General features: G+C 41.1%; 1 protein-coding gene across 5 annotated transcripts in view; it reads left to right on the top strand.

Moving 5' to 3' along the window:
- The window catches only part of OMA1 (OMA1 zinc metallopeptidase), a 45,517-nt gene extending 22,861 nt beyond the window's left edge, over positions 1-22,656 (top strand). For 3 of the 5 annotated variants that reach the window (XR_008432427.1, XM_053950975.1, XM_053950981.1), the window contains one exon: positions 22,598-22,656. Coding sequence is in view for 4 of the 5 variants with exons in the window: in XM_053950981.1 (XP_053806956.1) it covers positions 22,598-22,621 (24 nt within the window). In the remaining variant the exon portion in view is untranslated. Of the gene's footprint in view, positions 1-20,591; positions 20,631-20,800; positions 21,007-22,597 lie in introns of those variants that run through there. The other 2 variants (XM_053950980.1, XM_053950982.1) reach the window with 2 other exon arrangements.
- Positions 22,657-24,164: the final 1,508 nt, after the last annotated feature.

Genomic DNA, 24,164 nt, shown 5'->3' on the forward strand with positions numbered 1-24,164 from the left:
GTATTCAATTAGAGAACTTCTCATGGTTGTCTTGGGGTGTAGAACTTAAATGTGCTTCAACTCCTCGTGGCTGTTTGGTCTCTCTTGCTGTTCTGGCAAACTGATTTGTTAGTAACTTCTGACATGCTGACCTCTCTTTCTTTGTTGTCAGTATTATGCGAGTGAGGATCCCCTGAAATAACTTTTCCATGTGGCTGTGGAAGCCACTGACACCTGCAGAGCTCTGGATTTTCTCTGTGAGTAGGTCCCAGTCTGTCAGGCTATCCCTGAAGAAATCTCCATCTTAACTTTATACTTGCAGTTTTGTCACTTTAATGTTTCATGGTGCCTGTGGGACATGTATGTCAAGAGGCATCACATCTTGGAGGATGTTTCTGAATGGCCTTCATGACCTGATCCATCTAGGACTTTAGAAGGAGGACCTTGAATTTGATAGGGATAAAAAAAGACAGCCTGTAAAATGAGCACAGCATTAGCAGAGAGAAATATTCAGAAGGTTTTCATGCATTGATAACTGATAACACTTATCATTTTCCTGAACAATAACAGATTTGTGTGTCTTTAAACTTTCCCTTTTATTCCCACTGAGGTGGAGTCAGGCTGTAACTGGTTGCCAGCATCAGTCAGGCATGGGTGTGGAGGGATTTGGGTGCTGATAAGCAGAAGGGTCAGACCAAGATGCCATAATAAAAGCATAGTTATTTTTAGAGGAAAAACACCCCAACACAATATTTATACCAGTTTTGCTTATTTTATTCCACTAATAATACATTTTGCCATATATAACTTTGCGTAGAAACACTCTGCTCTAATAGTATACAAATTTTCATATGTCAAAAAAATGTTCCTTATAGTAATTTGGACTTGGTGTCATTTTTATAGAGTGTGTACACAATTCTGTCTCCTGGAATAAAACACAAATATTTACTCATCTACTGCAGGAGCTGCAGGCACAGCTCTTCCTCTCTACCACTAGGCAGAGCTGCTTTGTGATCTCTGCCTTCCTCTGAAGCTTCTTCCTCCTAACCTTTTTTCTTATACCCTGCTTTTGTACTTAAAACTTGGCTGCTTGTGAAAACTGTAAAGATAAATCCAGATTATTAGTCTGTCTGATACTCTGTTCTGCCTCTGTTTCCAAATAACAAGAAAAGCTTTGAGAGCTGAGAGCCCAGGTGAGCTGAGGTGACTTAACCTATGGCATGTGGCAGTGGCTGCAAGTAATGTGTGGCATCTTGAACTGTGCCTGCAGAGACTTTCACCCCAGGTGCTGAGGCATCAGTGACTCTGAATGTGCAATCTATTAGCATCTTTCACTGTAACTGTCTAATGAGTTGCAGGAATCCAGCCTGGAGGTCAGGGATGAAAGGCTTGTGTTGGAGCTGCTTAGTGAACCTGATTCCCCCATCTTTAGGAGGTCAGAAAATTCCTCCACCAAGAGGATGACCTTTGCTAGGTCACACGGACTGATGAGCAACTTGGCCTGTGCAAATCCCAATTCTGAAGCCAGTCTTGGAAGCAGAGAGGAGTGATTTCATGTTTTCAATGATATTCTGTATCTTTGTTAGTTTCCTAACCTAGGAAGTCCTGCATCTCTTTAAATTGTATTGAATAATATGGAGCAGAGCGTTCTCAGGTTAGTGCTGATAGGTTTGGATTGCAGTACTTCCTGGAATTCATGTTTTTAATCTCCTCCAGTCCATCAGGGTGACCTAGTGAAAAGGGAATAGGAAAAATGCAACAAAGAAACTGTCAATACTAAGACAATTTAATTACAGTATTTTGCTTCTACAAGAATTGCCTACATTGAGAATACAAAAATAAAAATCAACTCCCAAATCCTTGGCAAAATACAGCTTCCACAAGCTTCCCGATGCTTTAGACATTTTGGTGCAAAGGTCCATCATGAAGCTGTTGTGATTTATAGAAAGGAAAGAATAAAATATAAAAAAGGAAAAAAAGAGTCTATATCTGTAACTGTCATCCTCACAGCTGGGCTTCAAAAACCCAAAACTAGTCACCTAGGAAACTTAAAATATTTCAGAATTCTCTCCTTTAGTATAAACATTTTTTAAAAACCTCAGTATTGTGATTATTTCAGTAAAATATGTGGATTTGTACACTGTGTGTGAAACACAAAGGTGAAGGGTCTGAGGTCTCTCCAAGCAGGAGGTTTGAGCTTTTTCCTCTTTCAAAGCCAATTAGATTTTGGCCAAATCTTTGTGGTAGAAGCCGAACCAAGTTCTCCACCCCTCCTCTTCTCATTTCATAGGTGCCATGTGGTTGGGGCTTTGTTCCCTCTACTTCCTTTGATTTACACTGTCATGTAGACAAACCAAAGCCTACCCTTTATTTATTGCAGCTAGCAAGAGTGTGCTATAGACTTAATTCAGGATATGGACTCAAATCCTTCCCCGGAGCAGAGTGGAGTACTTTGTCATTTGCAAACACTTGGAAGCACAGTGCTTCAGAGTTCCTGTAAACAAGAATAAATTCAAGGAAAATTTTGAATTACATGTGTAGTTTGAATGAATACATTGGAATCAGAATAGCACACAGCAAGACGAATCTATCCATCATGGGCATTTAGAGCAGAGCCTGTATTTGCTTTTCTTTGCTATTCACATAGATTCGATCAACATCGCACTTCTGTCATTCGCTAAATACATGGGCTCTGCTCGGCGGGACACCAGCTCATCAGTTACCCAGTGAGCAGCCTGTCACAGGGCCTGCACAGGCCATTTGTAACTGTCACATCCCCCCAGATCAGAATCTTCCCAGAGCCTGATCCATCCAGGCCTTGGAAGCAGGCTTGCTGCACCTGAGAGCAGCCTTGCTGCTTTGAGCGGGGGTGCTGGGCCTGGTGCAAGGTGTGCAGTTGGAAAGTCTGGCTCTCTCCAAGTTGGAGGGTAGGCACCAGCCTGCAGCTCTGGTTTTTGCCTTATTTTTCCATCAATATCCAAGAATTGTGGCACTCACTTCAACTAACTGATTTTGGAATTATTTCTCTAAAGTAGCAGTCTGCTGTGTTTTTTAGGAGAGTTGCAGGAAAGGCATAGAACTCATGTTACAAACTCGGGCTGATGTGTAGGCAAACCAGGCAGAAGTGCTAAGAAAGCTGCACTACCTGGAGTGAATCCCTGCCCCAGTGCCAGAGCTTTTGCCAAGCTCTCTCAGATGCCAAAAAAGCTGCATGAGTTACAAGGTGCAGTTTTTTGTGGCCCATAATTTTCTTCCATATTTCTGCCTACTAGAAAGCTAAGACTTTTACATCCTTTCCTGACACTGTTCTATGCCTTCAGCTGCATTTTTTTGTAGACCTTACTAAGTTCCTGCTACAGAGCAGGAATTGTGTAGTTGCTACATGTAGTTCTAAGCCAAAATTTCTCAGGGATTTTGTAGTAAGGCCAGTTGCTATAGACTAAGTGCTCTTTAGGACCAGCTAAAATAAGCCTGGTTATTTGGATTACAGATTCCCTGAAGATTATTGACATTATAGGCTTGGTAGAATATAATACTTCTTTGGGAGCATTTGTATTCTGTCACTGCAGTAATGAGTGTCAATAAAAGAATTAGGGTGACCTAGGACATTTCAATCATGCATCTCTCCATTCCTCCATTTTGTCACTATAGGAAACAAAGGGGAAATTTTAGTGCCCCTTCTTATTCCTGTGAGTCTGCTGATAAATCTCAGGTTCTTCTTCAAAAAATTATGATGAAACATTTGTGTGTCTTGTACACAAGTTGCTGATTAATTCATTTAAGGTTCGTGATCATCTGGGGAATTGCATTTTTGTTGCTATCACATCTAGAAAAACAGTGAGCGATGAGTGCATTGCAGTGGGAGGATGTCCATGCCTCTGCATCTACCTGCTTATGTCCCTTTTTCCAGCTGGAGATTTTGCTTGGGCAGGCCTTAACACCTCCAGATGTCTGGAGGAGAGTCCAGAGCATCTCCTGAAACATGGCTGCCAAAAAGCCAAGTTTTTCTTATATTTCTTAGCCCTTGCTTAGGGCAGCTGCAGGATGTGCTTCGCGAGTGCGTCAGCGCTGTTACTCTCAGCAGCACAGGAGCAGGCAGGCCTGTATTAGGAATCCCAGCACTCCTTGCAGACATCCAGATGAAATCTGCTGTTTCCAAGGGAGATCCTGTCACAGCCCAGCAGATCCCACTAATGCAGGACTCTTCTGGTAATCAGACTGATAGTTCTTATCCTCAATTTTGTGTCATTACCCCTCAATAGCTCCCCTAAGGACTAAAACTTGCTTTTTGCTCTTGCATACACTTCAGATACTTGATGATGACACTGCATTTTCCCTTCCCCCTGCCTGCCCTGAATTCAGGCTTGATTCACACTGAATCCCAACACACCCATATCATTTATGCTTTCACATTTTAGTTTCCAGTGAGTTTGTAAACGTCTTTCTTTGACAATGCCAGGATACTCATAATTGTGTAGATTCTGTATCATTGAGTTGTTTCAGTGACATTTCCCACTTAGGAGGGAAATGCCAGACTTCCATGGTGTCTTTGCTTTTCACAGTTTAGGTCAAACCCTGCCTGCACACTAATATACTTGGCTGCATGTTAATTTTAGTTAATAGCTATTCAGTAAAACAATGCATCCAGCTCAAGATATATGGCACAAATTAAGCTGAATGCCCAAACAAATTCAGCAACAGACCCTGGCCTCAGCGGGCTCTTTAAGTCCAGTGTAACATCCATTTACATTGTTTTATTTCTCTCTCAAACTGTAACTTGCTCCCTGTGGGGTTACATTGACTCAGTTTCATTTTCACATTGTACTGGCACCATGATAGTCTTGCATTTAAATAGTCTCATTTCATTTTGATATCATGATGTCACCTCCACAGAGGTGTTTTGAGGCTGCCTGGAGAATTCAGAGCTAATGCCCAGGCAGGGCCATCAGCTGACACATGGCTGTGCTGCACAGCAAGCTCAGCTTCCATTTCCCAACCCAGCCTTTTCTCTGGACTGATCACAAAATGGATTTTTATATCCTTTGAGCCAGTTCCCCCTGCCACTGGCAGACACTGAATGTGTATGGGAAATACAGCCTCTGGGAAAGGTGATTGCTTTGGTCATGTGCAGGTCAGCAGTAGCTGGGACAGGACACAGGCAGGGCAGGTTCTCATGCCACTCTTATGGCAATAAATCACACAGGACTCCATTTTCTTCATGCTGGGAAAAGGCCGTTCTTTATTTGTATAACTCCTTTTTATACAGTTTTACAGACCTCGTGTGGGACTCCAGTTGGTCAGTAGTTTTCTTGCCAATTACTTTATTGGTTAGTAACAAGTTGTTATTCTGTATTGCTTGGTCACTCAAACTCTAGGTTTGTATGTGCAAGAAAAGGTGTTTGTGAGAGAGAGTTTTCATTTTTCTATCTAAAGGTGTAAAGCTGGTTTTTTTTTTTCACCCAGAAATAAATTGTTATGTTAACAAACTGCTCACAACAGGATTGCTTTCACATGGGAGCTTGCAACGTGCTTGCTTGACTTAGAAGAAATGGTAGGCCAGCCAGAGCAGGCCTGATTTTATAAGGCTTTTCTTTATAATTTTTCTACCTTACTGCAACAGCTCTTGCTCCATGGCTAGAGCCAGTGGAGAATTTGCTGTTGTGTCTTGTCATGGTCAAAGCTACCTGCAAAAATCCCATTTTGCAGGGAGGTGTGAATCCATCCCCTAGATGCCATGGAATGTGGGTGTCTCTGTCCTCTCACCTGGCTGTTCTGGAGCCAAGAACAAGCAGACATGAGTGAGCAGATGCCCTGAGCCCTGTGAGAAACACACACAGAGTTCCTGCAGTGCCCTGTGTGCCCTGAATAGCTCAGTAACACAAAGCACTGCCAGCTGGAAATGTCAGCATCCCAGTGGCAATCCCTGTACGTCTGTGTGCACTCAGCATTTCACAAACAACTCCCAAATGCTGTCCTGCCACGTGGAAAACTGTGCTAGAGCACCCTCTCCCAGCTCAGCCTGAGCCACTGGGGAAGGAGGGATCCAAGTTCCCACTGTCCACAGCCTGTCTCCAAGGCCAGGACACAGCTCTGGGACTTTATCCCACACCCTCAGCTCCAGCAAGCCTCTTCATGGCAGCAGCACAGCCTGTACTTTAGGTCAAAGGGTTTTTTATTTATAGAGCTGCCATTAAATCAGTCTAACACAGTCATGCAGTATTTATGGTTAGATTAGACACATGACTGCATCGAAAGCAAAGAGAGATTTTCACTTCTTGATGGAACATTCACTCTGAAAGGAAGCCCTGGCTTTAATGTGTTTATTTCCCTACTGCTATAAGATTTCCAGGGAAAAAGTCAATCAAGCTCTTTGACTCTAAAGGTGAAGTCTTTGTGGTTAGTGTTTTTCTTTTAATTATTTTGTTTAAAAATGAATGAGCTCTGCAGCTTTTGAGCTTGAGGGTTGGTGGCTTGATTTTAATTCTCTCCAACAGCAGTGAGACTACTTGGTGTGAACCTACAAAAGCAATTCTGAGAAGCTGCTGGGTTTAGGCATTTCTAGAATGATGCAAGAATAAGACCATTTGTTAGAGCTACCTCTGGGATCCAGTGCCTATGTGCATTTGTCAAAGGACACAATATTGAATGCTTCATTTTCCAAACACTGGGCTAAGATAAATTATATCTGGGTGTTGAGCCTTCCTGATATAAATCAGTGGCATATCAATAATAGGATTCAGCTTTTAAAGTAAATGTGCTAAGATCCTCGTGGGAAATAGGCTGCATTTCATGGACTTGTGCAAGGAGTATGTTCAGTGGAGGCTGCTTTTTATTCTGGCCCATGGACTAATGGGAAAGTAAGTGTAGAGAGACACAAACTAAAAGGGCTTGGGATGATGCTTTGGAACAAGCCTGGCTGACTGATGAAGTGCTGAGGGCATTCAGAAGCCCATGCAAGTGCTTTAAGATTAGAGATGAAGAAATGATGCTTTTGAAAGGTCACATGAGACTTGGAAGTTAAAGTGAATGGGGAAGGAATACAAACAATATAAGGGACAGATTGCTGCACTAGTCTTTGACTTGAGAGGCCCAGGGTCAAATCTTCTTCTAAGTTTTAAATTACAGTTAGTTTGGTGGTTTGATTCCAGACTTCACTTTTCACATCAGGCCCAAGTGCAGTTCTGAAAACTGAATTTTGTTATGACTGATATTTTATATTGATTTTAAAGTACTTTTGCTCACTTACAAGGTCCTTACTTTCATGGGCTGTCTTTCAAGGCTATCTTTTCCCTCATGCTTTCCAAAGAGTATCTGCTAATTCTCTGTGACATTCGTATTCATCACAATGTGGAAATAGTAAAGGCTTGAGCTTCATGCCCTGTGGCTTTAAAAACATCATTTTCCTCAATGAGAAAATACTGAATCTGCTTTTTCCTCATTGAATTAGAAAGTAAATTCTCCCAGGACTCTAAAACACAATATACAAGTTATTTAGCTATGGGAGCCAGGAATTGCTCAATTCCTAATTCATCCCTGACTCAGATATCCAGGACACAGAGAAGAGTGGGATTATTTTACCTTCCATGTACACCACACATCAGCAGCAGGTGCACAGTTCCTCCACTGGCTTGATGTGATAAACATGCTAAAAGGGAGAACAGTGAATAAAGGGAAGAAAAAAGGCTGCACCCCAGATGGCAAAGGGAGTAAGGATAAAAAAAAAGAGAAACGAGCAAGTAGAAACTAAAGAAAGGTGAATTTCAGCCAAGACTGAAAACGTGTGACAGATGAATACGTGTTCTGCAGTGGGCAAACCCTCCAGTAACACAAATGACCAAAACCCTAAACCTCATGAGCTCATGTGCTGGGTTCCCTTTTGCTTCCTTAGAGACTATCAAAGAAATAGATTTGCTTTCCCACCCTTTCACCCCAGAGAGTGGAAACAGCCCCAGGATTATACCCAGGAGTTCTGGATTAATTTCATTGCTTTGTCACAGGTTTCCTACTGACAAATCCAGGCAATTGAGTTCCTGTAGTTGTGCTCCAGTCCAGCACAGCAAGTCATGTCACTGTTTCCTTACCTCTAAAGGACAGGAAAACACATGTTGTAGAGCTGATTGCTGTGGACAAGGACCACAAGGTGCTTGGTGCTATCATGGTATTAGTCCCTATTGGCTTGCAACTTTATGTTCTTGTCAATCAAAACAAGAGAAGGTTAAAAATATTTTGGGAGGAATATGCTGGGACATTTCATCTTGAAATACTGCCATTGTCACAAGGACCTCCTCTCTTAACTCATACTTGAAAAGGCTTTTTTCCCCCATCTGCTCCATTACTCCATGCAGATATTCAGACTGGACTAGGAATCATTGATTCCTAAACCCTGTGTTTCATTGTAAATTAATATTTTACCATGCCATGTAATGTGAATTAATGCTGGCCCTCTGTGACTCTACTTTTATTTATGCTTTCCAGTGCTTAGTGGCTTATGGGATTATAGAGTTAAACTCAACTAAATGAAAAAAAGGAGAGTGAGAAATCCTACTTTTACTACTACTGAGAAGTGTTTATACAGCTGCATGTTTCTACTTCTTTCACAGTAAACATTGTTTTATTCATGCTTATTATAATGTATTCCTGGGTGATAATTCATACAATGCAAGGCATCTCCCTTCCTTTTTGTATTTAATTATATTTATATTATTTGTTTACTGATGGCAAATGCTTCCATAGATGAAAGTAGATAAAAGGAATAGATGAATCAATAGATGAATAGAAGAATCAATCACAGAAGGAAAAACATGTATTAGCAACAATCTGCTGGCTTTTAAAAAGCGGGGCAAGCAAGAATGTGATGCTTTTTGGTTACTTCTGTCACTGTACAAGAATTCAGGACAGCAAAGAGACTTTATCTTTGCCTCCAAAACTTTCTGTACAGAACAGACCTGTTAGGTTTGCTGCCACAAGGTCAGACTGAGAGACCAAAGGCTGCTTAGCCCTCTGCAAAGAGCAAAAATGCAACCTGGAATGCTTGGGTGGCCAGATATCCTTGGCTTAAGTCTTCTCTAGAGCCAACAGACTTCCCAACAAATATTGTGAATACAGTGTTCACACCATCAGAAAGTTGAACTTTTTATGGATTCTTAAAATCTTTGCCACTGCAGCTTCTCTTTAATACTTTGACCCATTAAATCTAATGGTGGGGGGAAGAAGTTCCTTTGATTACTGTTATTGATTGGTCCTTACTGGTGAATAATAACTTTCTTAAATAGAAACATTTAAAACATTCAGGGCAAATTCTTCTTTCACTGGCACCAATATAAATCCAGAGACATATGAATGGATTACAGATTTATGCTGGTGTAACCAAAAATGGAATTTTGCCCTCAGTCTTTAACAACCCATTAGGAATAAATAGCTTTTTAGCTAATGAAAATGTAGCATTTTTGTTAACAGCTTCATGATGATATGCACAAGTGCTACATTACCTCGATAATTGGAAAATTTACTTGCCTTTATTCCTTTGGTAAAACATGGACCTATTGTAGTGTTTCCATAGGAAAATAACAGCCATAAAATCCAGACACCCAAAACATGCTCCTAGCATTTAAGAATAAGCAAAATGCAACTATAAGCAACTAAGCTCTATTTGAATCTAGCTGAAAGCAGAACCATGAAAAATATGATAGTGTTGAGTTCCCAGGGCCAAACGGGGACATTGGAGTGAGGAAGAAAATCTTCAGAGTGATCTAACTGCAGCCTTCCAATAGCTGAAGGAGCCTACAGGACAGCCTGGCAGATCCACTGCCAGGTGCTGGTAAATTCCCTCAGGAAATGGTAAAGCTCTCCCTCGTGGTAAACTGTGCTTCAATAAATCTGTAAAGGTTTGAAACTATCAAATGTGATTCAACTTTGATTCCCGAAGTTGTCAGAAAGAGCACACAGAACTGGTGTGTGGGTCTGTTCCTGGCTGGAGCACACCACGTTGCCTTTCTGTTGCTTTGATTTCCCCACTGTAACTGTCTTTTTTTGCTTTGAAGTTCTTTGCTTTGGGGATTAATTCCTGCTCTCTATTTGGAACGCTCAGTCAAAACTGTGCCTGAAAATGCTGGTGCTTCTGTTCTATGAATCACAATTGGATAGTGTTTTTGGAGAAAACACAACTAATATGTTTCTGCAGGGGAAAAAGAGTTTCTGTTTGCTTTCATTTGTTAGCAATTCCAATTAACTTCTTTATGTTTGTGTTGGTTTGAGAAACTGAGCTCCAGTATCCACAGCAAACTCCATGTTTGGCCTTCAGACCAAGTGCAATCATAGACCAGGACCGTGTGGAACACTTCCTACAAGTACTTAAGGAATGTGGTGTTTAAAGGAAATGCATACACTTGTCTGAATATCCATAGACTAGGTGAGAGTGTTGTATTAACTACATTAAAAGCATTTTTTAACCAACTATTAATGCTCACCTCTGGCAGCAGACCTGATGTTCAAACACTGAAGATGCCTTGCACATGTTTCCATGGGGCTTCGGTCTTTGTGACCTTTGCTTTCCCTTTGCTGCTGCTTTATTAGGAATGGAGACAGGTAACTCAAAAAGCAATGTTGTCCATTTCTCAAAATCTGCTTATTAGGTTTAAGTCAAACACTTCTGCTTTCTATCGTATTTACAAAAGCAATATTAATAAATATTGACAGAGCTAAATAGTCTCTGGGAAGAAGAAGCCTTAAATTGCTCTGCAAACATGCTTTAAAAATTACCTACAGACAATACTGCTGTATTAAAATAATAATCTGAGTGAGAGTACTTGTTTGAATACTAGTTGTTTTGCTTCCCTTTACATCCAGGAATAATGACGGATCTTGTGCTGGTTTTGAATGAAAATATCAATTGGGGAGTGGATTTACATAATAAAATTAATAGAGCATAGAAAGCGTTCAGCATCGCTTTCTGATTTTCCTCTGTGTGTCACAGAAGTTATATTTAAAAAGACAGATGATTGCAAGTTTGTTTAGGAGAACAAATCCTCTGGGCTGCATGTATGAGATCATACGACAGCTGGCCCAGCTCACAGAACGCTCAGGTTCCTTTTCTGTTCCTATAAAGAAAATCTGTAATTGTGCAGAGTGCCACATGTGGGGCAAAATGTCATCACTTACACATTTTTTCATATTTACTCGCCTGCTGCTCTCCATGTAGAGATGCCCTTCTTAGTTATTCTCTCTGAAGTGCACTCACCACAGAGGAGATGGAATCAGACATCTGTTATGCAGTCCAATCCCAGATTTTATTCCTTTGCACTTACAAAGGGAAGGTTTTGCAGGAAAATGCTTTCCCATCTTTACACCCTGAATAACCAGTGGTTAAACATTTTATGGTTGTCTGTGCCTGATCTTTCTGTGACAGGAGAGAAACAGGAGAGAAACACCAGGGGGAAAGAGTGGTTTCAACATCTGAGCTGCTGGTTCATCACACCCAGACCCCTTCATTTATTCACCCCTGAATCTCAGTCCTCCTTCTGGAGAAAGCTCTGAAAGTGCTGTCTGGTCCTGTAGCCAAAATCTGTCTTACACCCACGCCTGTGATGCTGCCAGTTTTGGATTGGTGCTGAGCTGCTGCCCTTGACCTGCTCCAGGCTCTCCAGATGGGGATAGGAGGGGACCTTGCTGCACCTCTTGGAGACTGAGCCTCTCCCACTGGCTGCTTTATGAACCTGTTTTAAGGCTTCTAAAAATACAGTTGGAGCTAAGACCAAAGAGGAATTTACTAATTTTGAGGTAGGGACAAGTTTGCAATTAGCTACTAATGGAAACTTCATGGTGCCCTAAGGGTGATATATAAATGAAGATTCAAGATAAAAAAATAAATGTTTCAGGGTCTGTATAAGAGTGCAAAGTGGTTTCCCTGATCTCACTCTCCTTTTTGATAAATCACAGGCTATTTTTGGTTGGCTTCATTGTTTTCAGTCGTGTCAACAAGGACCTACCTAATACTTGAATCTGTTTTGTTATTTTTACATATAAATTCCACTTCATAACAGCAATAATACTTTCCAGGCAGCTCATTTGAGGATGATTGCTCTACTTCAGAGGTAGTAAAACTCACTGTGTCTCATTATACAACTCAAGGTGTGTGAAGCAGACAATTGCCTATAAACATGCTGCCTGATGGGTGTTAATGCTGCATTATATTTACTGTTTTCTTTTCATGACTTCAGGTAACATGATAAACCTTCTCCCCAGGAATAAAATTTGGAAAATCTTCCCCTTTTTCTTGCCAGAGTGTTCTTCCTAGCCTGGCAGTAAATGTGCCTCAGATATTCTCTAAAAATTGAAAAGAATATTCTCATCTTCACACTTTGGCAAGAGGTTTTACAGCATTAAAAAAAAAAGCCTGATTTGTTGTTTATTGAGCAAGAGTGCCTTTGCAGAAATGTACAATTTATGCCAAAGTGTTTCAACTTGTGTGTTTAAAATTAGGCACCAAACTCTGGTTAATTTCCCAAATAATGTCCCAATTTACATCAGCACTTAAGCATGTGCTGAAGTGTTTCCCTCAAAAGACAAGTGATTAAGCAGTTATTCAGCAATAGGATGATCATTGGGATTCTTTTGATCAGCCCCAGAGGAACCAGAGATGCTCAGCTAAAAAAGGAGTCCCCTGCTCCTATGGCTGGATTTGGAATTAGATGTCTGCATGAAGTCATTAATGGCTGAACATTTTGGCCATCATGTGCTTACCAGTGACAGTCTTAATTATTATAATTAGTACTACAGAACCCCCAAATACTTCCCTACTTCTTCCCACCCTGCAGCTGTCATCAAGAGGTTTAGCATGTCTATGCCTATTTGGGAATAGAAAGGTTCTTTAGTAGATGAAAATCCGAAACCTCGTGCATTTTATTCCTGTTCAGAGGGACAATCTGATTCTGTCTGGCTTACATGTAATTAGTAAGAAGAATACAAATATTGCTGGCCAGGTGTTTTGATCTTTTACAACACAGGACATTTATTATTATTATTTTACTATTATTATTATTATTAATTAATATTATTTGCTATTAGAAGGATTTAAGGAAACTGAGGCAGATTGTTACATGTAATGACAGATTTTCAGTGGTTCTGACATTTTGTGCTTGGGGTTTTCCAGCCAGAATGCAGGTGCTGTCACACAGAACATTGTCTAACCCTGAGATATTCCCTGTTCATTTTTATCAGCAGGAATCTCAGGCCTTTACATCACTTGCACTTTTACATCTCACACTTTCCTAACAGTAATATGATGATTAGTTTTAATGGAATGCTTAGGAAAATGGGGTTAGAAAAGATTTCCTGAGTTCCTGAGCCCTACCTGTTGCTGCCTTTGGCAAGCATGAGCTGCAATCCATTCACAAATAGTTAGGTTGTCTTGCCTCCACTGGAGTTATTCCAGAATCTTGCTCTTCTCATGAAGAACAGAACCAAACGTCCTCATTTTGCTGGTGGCTGATTTATACCAATAATTTTGGGGCTAATAATGCCCTTTCATTGCATTCTTGCTGCTAGTGCCCTTTTGCTTCGCGCTTCTTCTTTGAGGTATTTTGTCTTGCTGAGGTAATTAGGAAAACCATTTCTATCCCTTTGACTATTTCATAAAGCACTTTTGGATCCATCCCCTTAGTGAATCTCCAACTTGTCTCCCTCTTCTCCTCAGCCATGATCTATAGGTACCTCAGCTACCTCTTGCCCATTTTTTTTATCTGCTCCTTTCCAGCAGAACTGTTCTGAGAGACAAATCATAGAATCTAAACCTCATCTGGTCACTTTCTTCTGAAACTCAAATAATTGAAATGTCAATAACATACTATTTAAAATCTATTCTACTTAATCTCCCAGAGTGGTGTGTTGGCAGATTGTGAATGTCACACTACTGATGAGCAAAGGACTTGGATAACTATGAGCTTCTAATCAAGAAATTAATCTAAAATTGTATATCTGCGTAAGAAATGCTGGCACAGGAGGCTGAAGTGCTCACTAAAAGCAGTTGGGTCTAAAGTGATTACTAAAGCAATTCAGGGTTTCAGGGACTCTACAGGCTGGAGATCTCTGCAGTGATTCAGCCCTTGTGCATCTGTTTGATCCTTCCCTGCTGCCGTGCTCCCTAACAGAGGCAGGGTTGCAGCATCCTCCTCTGCTTTGGGCTCACTGAGCCTCAGGGAGACCCAGGAATTGTCCCTTTGGACTGGGCTGGCAGCCCTGATGTCACTGTGCTCTGTGTGTGTGCCAGTCCTCCTGATGAACCTGCCAAGGAACAAGTCTTGAAGCTGTGGATGCTCACATCTCTCAGAACTGGTGTCTCAGGGTATCTGCAGATTCAGATGGACACCACCATAGCAGCTGCATTTAGAACAGATTATCAGGACTTCAAGTTGTAAAACACATTAGATTCCAGCCAGCCACTCAGTAATGCTATTCCAGGGTTTTACAGTTTATCCTAGTGATTTGAATAATAAGCAGAGTAACAGTTTATTCTAACCATTTGAACTGCACATCAGCGAGGTAACTGGGAATTTTTTAATAAATCTAAGAGCTTACACTTTGCATTTCAAAGAGACTCACAGACAGGAGGTAATTAATAACCTGGTGCCCCTGATCTGTCTATAAACTTCAGTTCCTGCCACACACCTTAGTTCCTGTGAAGTGCAGTTATGATGGCTGAGATTAAAACACAACTTTGCAGATTTCAGATGTTTCTGTGTGTAAATAGAGGATTTTGATCTTACAAGAGGTGAAGCAGAGCACTCAAGCTGCAAGAGATTATCCTCTCTCTGGCCAGCAAGCAAAGTAGTTTAGTGATTGAGTGATGCCTGCCAAAAGCAGTTTATTTCTCACTGACTGGAGAGGGACAGGCTCCTACCACAGGGGCCTACAAAACCCACCATGGGATGCTGAAGTTCCTAATTGGCACTGAGTCTTCAAAGGCCCAAACACAAATGATGAATCTTCCTTCTATGCAAGTTCTTTTCAGCACCTTCCACCATCCCAGGTTGCTCCAATCCCCATCCAACTTGGCTTTGGGCACTTCCAGGGATCCAGGGGCAGCCACAGCTTCTCTGGGCACCCTGTGCCAGGGCCTCACCACCTGCACAGCCAGGAATTGCTTCCTAATGTCCATCCTAAACCTGCCCTGTGTCAGTTTAAATATTTGCAGTTTAAATATTTAAATATTTGCATTTAAATATTGAATAAATATTTGTCAGTTTAAATATTGTCTCTCCTGACACTGGCATCAATAGTCTGTAGTCAAAGGGTCAAAGATTCAGGCCTACCATTTTAATAGTTTATTATTTTCCCAATTGTGTCAGGATTTCCATATCAGAGGTTAAATCCTATCAGTAGAACTCACAGGCTTCCTGATGACCATCTGAACATGGGTTGTCCTTTCTGTGATTAAAGGTTCTGAATACTCTGCACAGTTACTTGGTGGAAATACTCATGTCTAAAGATGAGGGGAGTAATCTACCAAAGATCACACAGGACAACTGTGGAACAAGTGAGAAATGGGAATATGAGTCTTTGCTTGGCTCAAGATTCAGCTTTACCAGTTCCATAAAATAAGTAAACCAAGGTTAAAGAAAAAGCATTCTAAACCACAGGTTAAATATGTAGTTTGAGGGTACCTTTGACTATCATAGATGGGATTAAAACCATCTTTTAAAAATGTTAGGAAATAGCTTTGCACACATGATTTCTTAAGTGCAGAAGGAAATGTCATTCTTACAGCCTCTGCTTTTTTCATCTGATTATTGCTAATGCAAATTACCAGTAGGAAATGCATAAATCTGCACTGCAGTGCTTGAAGTTTGTGCAAACAGCAATTTTTTTTTTTTGCAAATACATCTATCAATTTCAGCTCTGTAATGCAGAATGCTACTTTCTTACTGAAAGACTTCCCGAATCTTGTTGTTACAGATGGAATATCAACATTTTATTTCTTAAAAACTGTGCAACCATTTTGGGTTTTGTTAGGTTCTTTCTGAGTGTGTAGAACAACAGAATTTAATCTCAGTGGGTGGTTTGAGAACATAGAAGTTGTACTTGGAGGGAAAGCTTCACTCCTGATCAGAAAGGGTAAAGATAAAACACTCAGCAAAACATTTAATAATGGATCACTTTCCTCCTCTCTTGTAACAGGAGACAATTAGAAAAGAACATAATGTGGAAAGAGGAAAAAGGAAACAAAGCTACAGAATTACTGAGCAAATCCTCTCTTGCATTTCAGAGGCAGGATTGGAGAGATTGTTGACATTTTAATATTTTGTAAATTGCTCTGCAACATGTTTTCTGATGAATCTAATCTGGCGCCTCTTCCAAACTGATATTTCATCCAAGAATGTTTGGGCAAATATATTATTAAGCCAGTAATTTAGTTTTAGCGAGTTTCATGTTTCAGTACATTTCAAAATAAGGCAGCCTAATTTCCAGAGTTAAAGGAATTGGGCTCACTATTCCCCATCAACAGAGGTAAATTGTTTAACTAGCAAAACCCTGGATTGATGTTCATCCTGTATCTCAGTACTGAATGTTGTTTACACTGAAGGATGCAAGAGGGAGGGTGGGTGCTCACGAGGCAGGAGAAAGATGAAAATAAGGTTCTGATTGTTGGACTAACATTTCTGCACTCCTGATATCTCCAGTAGTGACTCTTGGTTGTTTTCTGGGCCATTTTGAGAAAATTCCTGATTGAATAAAAGGGAATTGCCTAAATCCTTCTCATCTCTACACTTCAGATGACTTTAGTGAAGGGCAGAACTGTCTCCTCAAGAGTAACCAGCAGGTGACCTTCAACCCCACCCATCTGTTTGCCTCTTGGCCAGCAGAATTTACAACAATTCTGAGAATGGCAGCACTCAGTTTACAATCCTGAGGAGCCTGTTCAAGCCTGTAAGCTGTACAGCTCCTGGGAAGGGTAAGAAAGTGGGGGAATCCTGTTCATCCTGGTCATTTCAAAGTGTTGATGAACATCAATTCAAGCCATAATGAGTGCTGGAGTCTGCTGCTTTTGATTGAAATCTAAAATTAGCTGTGTCTGTCAGAATATCTACTGCCATACTTTTGTATAAATCAAAGTTTAATATTCATTTATAAACACCCATCTACATGTGCTGAGAAAATTTACTTATAAACCACAGAGAAAATTCATCATCATTACTACCTCACCAGCTTTATCTGAAATTAAGTTCTGAATCTCAGCTTAAACTCAAGCAGACAATTTCTCTGCAGAAACAATCTCTGCTACCTAGAGTTAGCAACACTGCCTTTCAAGTGTTGATGTTGATGCAGGAAATAGAAATATTCCCTTTCTTGTTCTTTGGTTATCAAGTTACTTGGCACTTGACAAACTGCTGTGAGTTGGCTCTTGGGGACAGCTGCTGAAATGGTTGGGTGAGGAGGGAAGTGGGAATTGTACTTTGAATATGCAGGGATTTTTGGTAGGTGTGTTTACCTCATATGATCTGATTTAGGGTTATCAGCATGCTGCCTGTGTAGAGACTTTTAGGGCTCATCAAGGGGAATTTGAAACCCATCATCTAACAATGGGGAAAACGTATTAAAAATTGCTGAAAGACTTAAAATCAGTCTCTTTTGCACTGACTTAACTTGTGGCTAGAAAAGCTGTCCTCCTTTAATTACTGAGCAAGCTCAATTACTCTAAGGCCTGGCCATGCAGTGTTTACTTGATTTCACCATTTTGATGGCAAAAAGTTAGGAATTAGGCACTGGAGAATTTTCTCCAGCATTGGACTGAGCTCAGTACATGACATCAGGTTTTGTGTACCCAGACAAACACATTCACTATTACAAAGCAATCAGTCATTTAATTACTGATGAAAGCAAGCAGAAAGCTCTTGGACATATCCAGGGCACATTAGTCTTTTCTTCTGTCTGTTACCTCTTTTGTCTTTGAGCCAGACACCCTGGACTGTCTTCTCTGCCTGGCACACGCCCTTTATTTATATTGTAGTCCTAACACTGTTAATGTGCTCAATAATTTATAAGACAGCTGACCTCAACATTAGGTGAGCTATTGAACAAACATCAGGGAGTGTTACATTCAGTTTAGGCACTGGGGGTTGAAAACCCCTCTGAGTCCACACACTCCAGAAAGTCCACAAAATGCACAGAGGGAAGAGGCATCCCTGGGCTTCTGCACAGCCTTGGATTCTGTCCTTAAACATTGGAATCACACACTCAGGTGGGCGGACCAATTTCTGTCCTATTGTCTCCTCTTTCACTTCTGTGGCTAAAGGTATAATCTTTGCACACAAACCCTGTTTAAGTACTCTGTTACTAAGGAAACAAACTTGTCAAGTATGGACCATGTGGGAATAATGATGATTTATTTAGAAAAGGAAAGGTTTGTCATTTTAAGCTCACTACTACAAAATTGCTTTTTGATTACCTTCAAGCTTATTGCATTGTCTTGTCACAATAAACTATGGGAACAAGTGGAAAGGTTAATAATTGTGGGCTTTGTTCTTGTCAGTTATTCTGAAAAGCTCTTACAGGACCTGCACCTTTAGCTCAAACAGAACAAATTTCAGCAGGACTGGAGCAGGATCCTGGAGTCCCTTTTTTCTCTTGTTGTTTTTATGATCCTTTTATTTCCTGTCTGCTTCCAAAGGCTGCCCAGCTGAGATGTGCAGATTTGTGGGCTGTGACAAGGGTGGACTCTGTGACACTGCTGAGGGGAGGCTCTGCACACAGTTTTTCCAGAGGAGGGGGAGGAGGGGGATCTGAGCAGGAGAGGGGAAAGAGCAGGAGATTTGAGAGTGCTTTGTAAGGTCTCAACTTTGGTACATCTTCTGAGCCCCGTCACTGAAGGTTCCTTGTTTGTTAGGAAACGTCAGGGGTTTATTTTATTTTACTTTATTTTCAGGAAATCCATTTAGGTCCTGATAATCAGATAAAAACCAATCTAAACAGCTTCGGTGCTCTTTGAGCTATGTCTAATGTGCTTCTTGTCAGGAAAAAAAGAATATTAAATCAAGAATTTCCTCCTGGAAAAGCAGATCACTTTCCTGCCCAGGGCTGTGTTCACCACTCAATTCTGTTCCACTGTGAGCTGCCTAAAATTCTTTAGATTATTAGGGTTAAATTAATTGAGGAAGAATAGAGCAAGAGGTCCAAATTGTTGAGTTTAGGAGTTCTTAAAGGAATGATTTGCATCAACAAAACAAAATATTTCCACAACAATTGACAACAATTTAGTATTATGGAAAATTTTTGTTCATTAGAGCATAGTTTGGTTTAGGGTAAAGTTCTGAGGAGAAACACAAAACTGTTACATACTTTTGAAAATGAATAGTTTTAGGGTTTTTTTAGTGTGAAACGATGACTCCTTTTGGAGTTTTTATTGAAGCAAGAATATTTGAAATCTAAATTAAATGTTTCCCAGGGCTGAGGGACTTTATTCTCTTATATAATTCACATCTTAACTTTCTGTTGTTATCTGGATTAGCAAAAGTAAAAAAACGTTGAAATATTTCCCAAATTTTTTGGGATGTTGCCACTTCTCTCAGTAGCAGCAGTCCTACCTGCTTTCCAGAAAACCCTGAAGGCTGACTGGAAAAGTTAAAAAATCCCAGCTAATATCTGTCTGCTGTCTTTTCCCATGTGCAATTACTCGCCTCACATTTTGCTAGAAAATTAATAATACAGTAGTAAAGGATGCAGCATGAAGTATTTATGGCAAATTAAAACTCACCTCCAGGAAAATTTAGGGGACATGGGCTACACCTGTTCTCACTGCAGTGAACCTGGGAGGAGTTATTTATCAGTGGAAGTTATTTTTATTAGCTACAAGCATGAATGCAGAATAAATGAATCACACCATAACAGGAGTTTCACGTGTCAATTATGGCCAATTTGGTATTGTTTGCTGCATTAGATTGAGGCTGGGTAGTGCTTGTGCTTAATGAGTGGGTTCATGCCCCTGGCTTGTGGAATCTACAGGGAGGCATCAAGCTGAAAGTGTGGGATTGGGTGCACCAAGTTTTGGGCAGTTTTTTATGCAATAGCAGTGTCAGACACAGATATATCTTTATTTGTAATTTGGGAAGGACTGGAAATATTCAAAGATGTTCTGTAGTCAATAAGCTGTCCTGTTCTGCAGCCCTTTTTGACCTACTCTTCAGGATTTAGATTTCTAAAAAAAGAACTTAAAAATATGATCATTTGACTCCATCTTTTTACATTTTGTATGTCTCCCTTCTGACACCTGACTCCAGGCCTGGGTGTTTGAGTGTGTGGCCACTCAATTCCAAAGAAAGATGTGGTTGCCCCATATTCTATCTAGAGGTGGCTGCATCTTCCAGAGAGGAATCTGTTCAGCCTTCGTGTTCCCACAGCCTGGGAAGAACAACTCAGCTGCAGAGCTTCCTCTTAAGGAGAATTTCCAAGCAAAAGGCCCTGTAGGTTTGTTAGAGGATACCAGTGAATTGTTGAATAATTACCTATTTGTTTGTTTATTCTAAATGCTTTAGAATGTATTTTTATTTCAGTGTTTGGATGTTAAACACACTTTGGTGATCAAATGCTAAATCTTGTAACTTTGCTTTAAAATGCACTGACAGAAGTGATGATCAAGGATAAAGAAGATTTCACTGTCATGCTTGTGAGCCACACTGTAAAAGCAGCTTGCTGCCATCAGTCTGCCTGCCCTGCAGCCTGCTCAATCAATACCTGTATAACACACACTGCTGAAAGGGGCAGGTGTCCAAAGCTGAGAATCCTGGAGTTTTCTGCACTACATTTTCATTTCTGCATTGAATTCATCCTGCAGGAAAGAGCACAAGGAAAAGGCAACGTTTTCTGCTGAAATTTCCTGTTCCCAAGAGATGAACACAAGGCACTGCCCTGCTCACTGCTTGCAGGCAGTGCCAGTGAGCCATGACAGCAGGACAAGGACAGTGGCCTTCAGAAAAAGCCACCAAGGCACAGAGTCTTCAACCATTTATAGATTTTCACCAAAGAAATGGCCCTTGGCATTTCCCCATGGCCCTTCTTACAAGCACAGCAGCCACTTTCATTGAAAGCCAGAGCACATTTCAATAAAAGAGCGCACTAAAAAGGATTCATGTTACACACTTTGATGAAGAATCTCCTATTTGTAATCTTCATTTAGTGCCACAGCGATTGATTTCCTCCCTGTGCAGTGTGGGGCTGGCAGTGCTCTGGAATCTGTCTGTGTTTCCTGCAGCTCCCACTGCTCTGATCTCCTCAGGTTTCCTTGCAGCTTTATTAGGTCCTGCTGGGTGTGTGTTAGACCTCCTCAGCAGAGCTGCACCTGGACATTTGATCACAGCTGTAAGAAACACCCAACAAAGCCACATCACGCAGGGAACAGACTTGTTTGGGTTCCTGTTGCTGTAGTTACCATGTCTAAAAGAAAAAAAAAAAAAAAAAGCCATGGGAAAGCCTGGCTGGAGTTTAGCAGGATGTGCCATTGCTTAAAAGAGACTTCATTGTAAGGATGAAAGTAGATCTGTGAGCCCCCAGTGATTGCACCAGTCTGAGAGGCACTGCTGAAAGGGGCAGGTGTCCAAAGCTGGGGATCCTGGAGTTTCCTGCACTGCATTTTCATTTCTGCATTGAGTTCACTCTGCAGGAAAGAGCACAAGGAAAAGGCAACACTTTCTAGGGAAAATTTCCTGCCTTATATTGGAATCACAGCATGGTTTGGGTCGGCAGGGAATTAAAGATAACCTAAAGATAACCGAACCCCCCTGCCATGAGCAGGGACACCTTCCACTAAACCAGGTTGCTCCAACCTGGCCAAGCTTCTCTTTAGCACATCTTTAGGATGTGCTGTCGTCAGACTTGTCCTTAAGGTCCTCTTCCACCTTTTTGGATTCCCTTGGGAGTTAGTGGATGGAAACAGGCAGCTACACAGAACAATTCACCCCACTCATTTTAGAAGGGAAGAGCTTTGGGGAGGCCCCTATTCTCTCTTCACTAAAGAGCCTTGGCAGCTCATTTAGACTAAAATATGAGGTGAGACACATCCCCTGGGGTGCCCTTGCCAGCTGGCCAGCCCACAGCTCATCAGCAGGGGCCACATCCTGCCCCAGGCTGTTGGTTCATGCCTTGCTCGGAGGGGCACTGTGGCTCCAGCCAGCTGCTTTTCACTTTCTCTGACAGCAGTAATGTTGTTTGCACTCCACCCATGCAGCTTAGATAGTCAAGGATTAATTCTTCTTCTCTAATTTGAGACATCAAGTTCCTTACTCATGCAGTAAAGTTTTGTGCTTGAACCTTGTGCCTTTTCAGAAGCTGATACAACGCTACATTGTGTACAAAATCACAGGAAATATAGCTGGGAGCAATGTTTCTCCTGCACCAAGACCAACTATACCTGGAATTATAGAGATGCTATCAGCATTACGACATGATCACTGCTCAGAGTCCTGAATAACACCGCCATACAAAGGCTTTGGGACTGAATCCCCACAGCAGGCTGGGGGGAGCTCAGCTGGGATGTGTAGGATTATAGCTTATCTGCTTTAAAAATATATGTTCTTTTCAAATTTCTCTGGTTTTCAGAGTAATAAATTACTTTCTGGCCTTTGTAACATTACAGGTGTTACCTGAAGACCAGGAATGATTTACTGAAGAATAAAAAGAAGCCCATCTCCATGACATGAGCCTCTGTAAATATCTTAGATGTAATTCCATAAAGGTAGATGGCATAATTTCAATTTTTCTCTGCACAAGTGGCAGTAGCCCAGCAGAGTGAACAAAAGGCAGGAGGCAGGATGTCTTAGAAATAAATCCAATTAAATTTCTGTGTGTGGATTGATTGTATTTTATTTACCCAGACATAAACCAGATTCTAGATAATCCAAACTTTGGCTTGCTGGAGTATATTTGATTATTCCCAACAAGTTGTTTTGTGGGAGGCACAGTGTACAAGATCTGGCTTTATAACGCATTTTGCTTTCCTCCCAAGCCAAGCTGGAGTAAACAGGGAAGGTTTGGTGTTGCTGAAAGGTGTTTTGGTAAGATTATCTGTCCTGCAGCACTCTGTGCCTGCTGCTCAGGGACACCAGGGTACCACAAACAGTGAGGTTCATGTTAGAAAGCCTCTATTTGGTTTCATCAATCAAACCTTTGATAGCTTTGATATCTAATATTAAAAAAAAAAAGATTTAGCAAATGTTCTCAGGGGGAACACCAAGATGAAGTTCTGGGCTTTGCTGTTGCTTTTTCTCTCTTTCTAGTTTAATACTTTGCAGTAATAGACTTGCTTTAGGTAAGAAAGTCACATTGGAGCTGAAATCAGAACATTTTTTGTGATGGGAGGAGGGGTGGAGGGCAGGGGTGAGGAGGGTTGGCAAAGCTGGAAATGCAGTTCTGGTATTCAGTTCTAAATCATGTGTGATGGTCAGAATGGACAGATCATAAAGATCTTAATTTCCAGATGGGTTTCTAGGATGTCTTTGGTGATGACAGCTGATTAGCAGGATCACACAGATTGGCACCAATCTAACTGCTGTTTCATGAATAAATTTCCTGAGGTTTTTAACCCTATTTCTGCTGAAGGTCAGTCTTGGTTTTAATGCAACTTTGCAAGAAATCTTGGAACAGCTGTAACCTACTTCCCAAGCCTCACTTGTTTTTTCCCTTGCCTCCTCTGTCTCTCCTTGCCAAAAAATATTCACCTTTTCTAAGTGTCACCATTTTTCTTGGAAAACACACAGAGCATTCTCATTTTGGAAATCATCCCTTTTAACGTTATTTTAATGTCTTCCCTATATTTCTCCTCTTCAAGCACGGAGCAAAAGTCCTTCACTGTTTTGTGACAAAGCAGTGAGCTTTCCCTGGGTGCCGAGTGGAGTCAGCACATAAATAAACACACCAGGCTCATTAGTGGGGGCTGTCAGCTGTCAGCAATGCCTGAGAGTTGCAGCTTTGTATATAATAACCTACTTTATTAAGCAAGGGTGAGTTAGGATGCGAGGGCTATTCCCTGGGCTGCTTAAAAAGTGCCAGGACATCTTTAGCTTCCAGCTGGAAGAACCACCAGAGAGTAGCAGGAGGAATCTCAGTTTAAACACCTCATTTGAAGGTCAGAACCTCCAACAGTGTAGCAGAAGAACATTGCAGTGTCAGCATTGGTTATGAGCCCGGGGCCTAATGTAGGGCTC

The sequence above is a fragment of the Vidua chalybeata genome, chromosome 9 (genome assembly GCF_026979565.1).
Source record: "Vidua chalybeata isolate OUT-0048 chromosome 9, bVidCha1 merged haplotype, whole genome shotgun sequence".
NCBI lineage: Eukaryota > Metazoa > Chordata > Aves > Passeriformes > Viduidae > Vidua > Vidua chalybeata.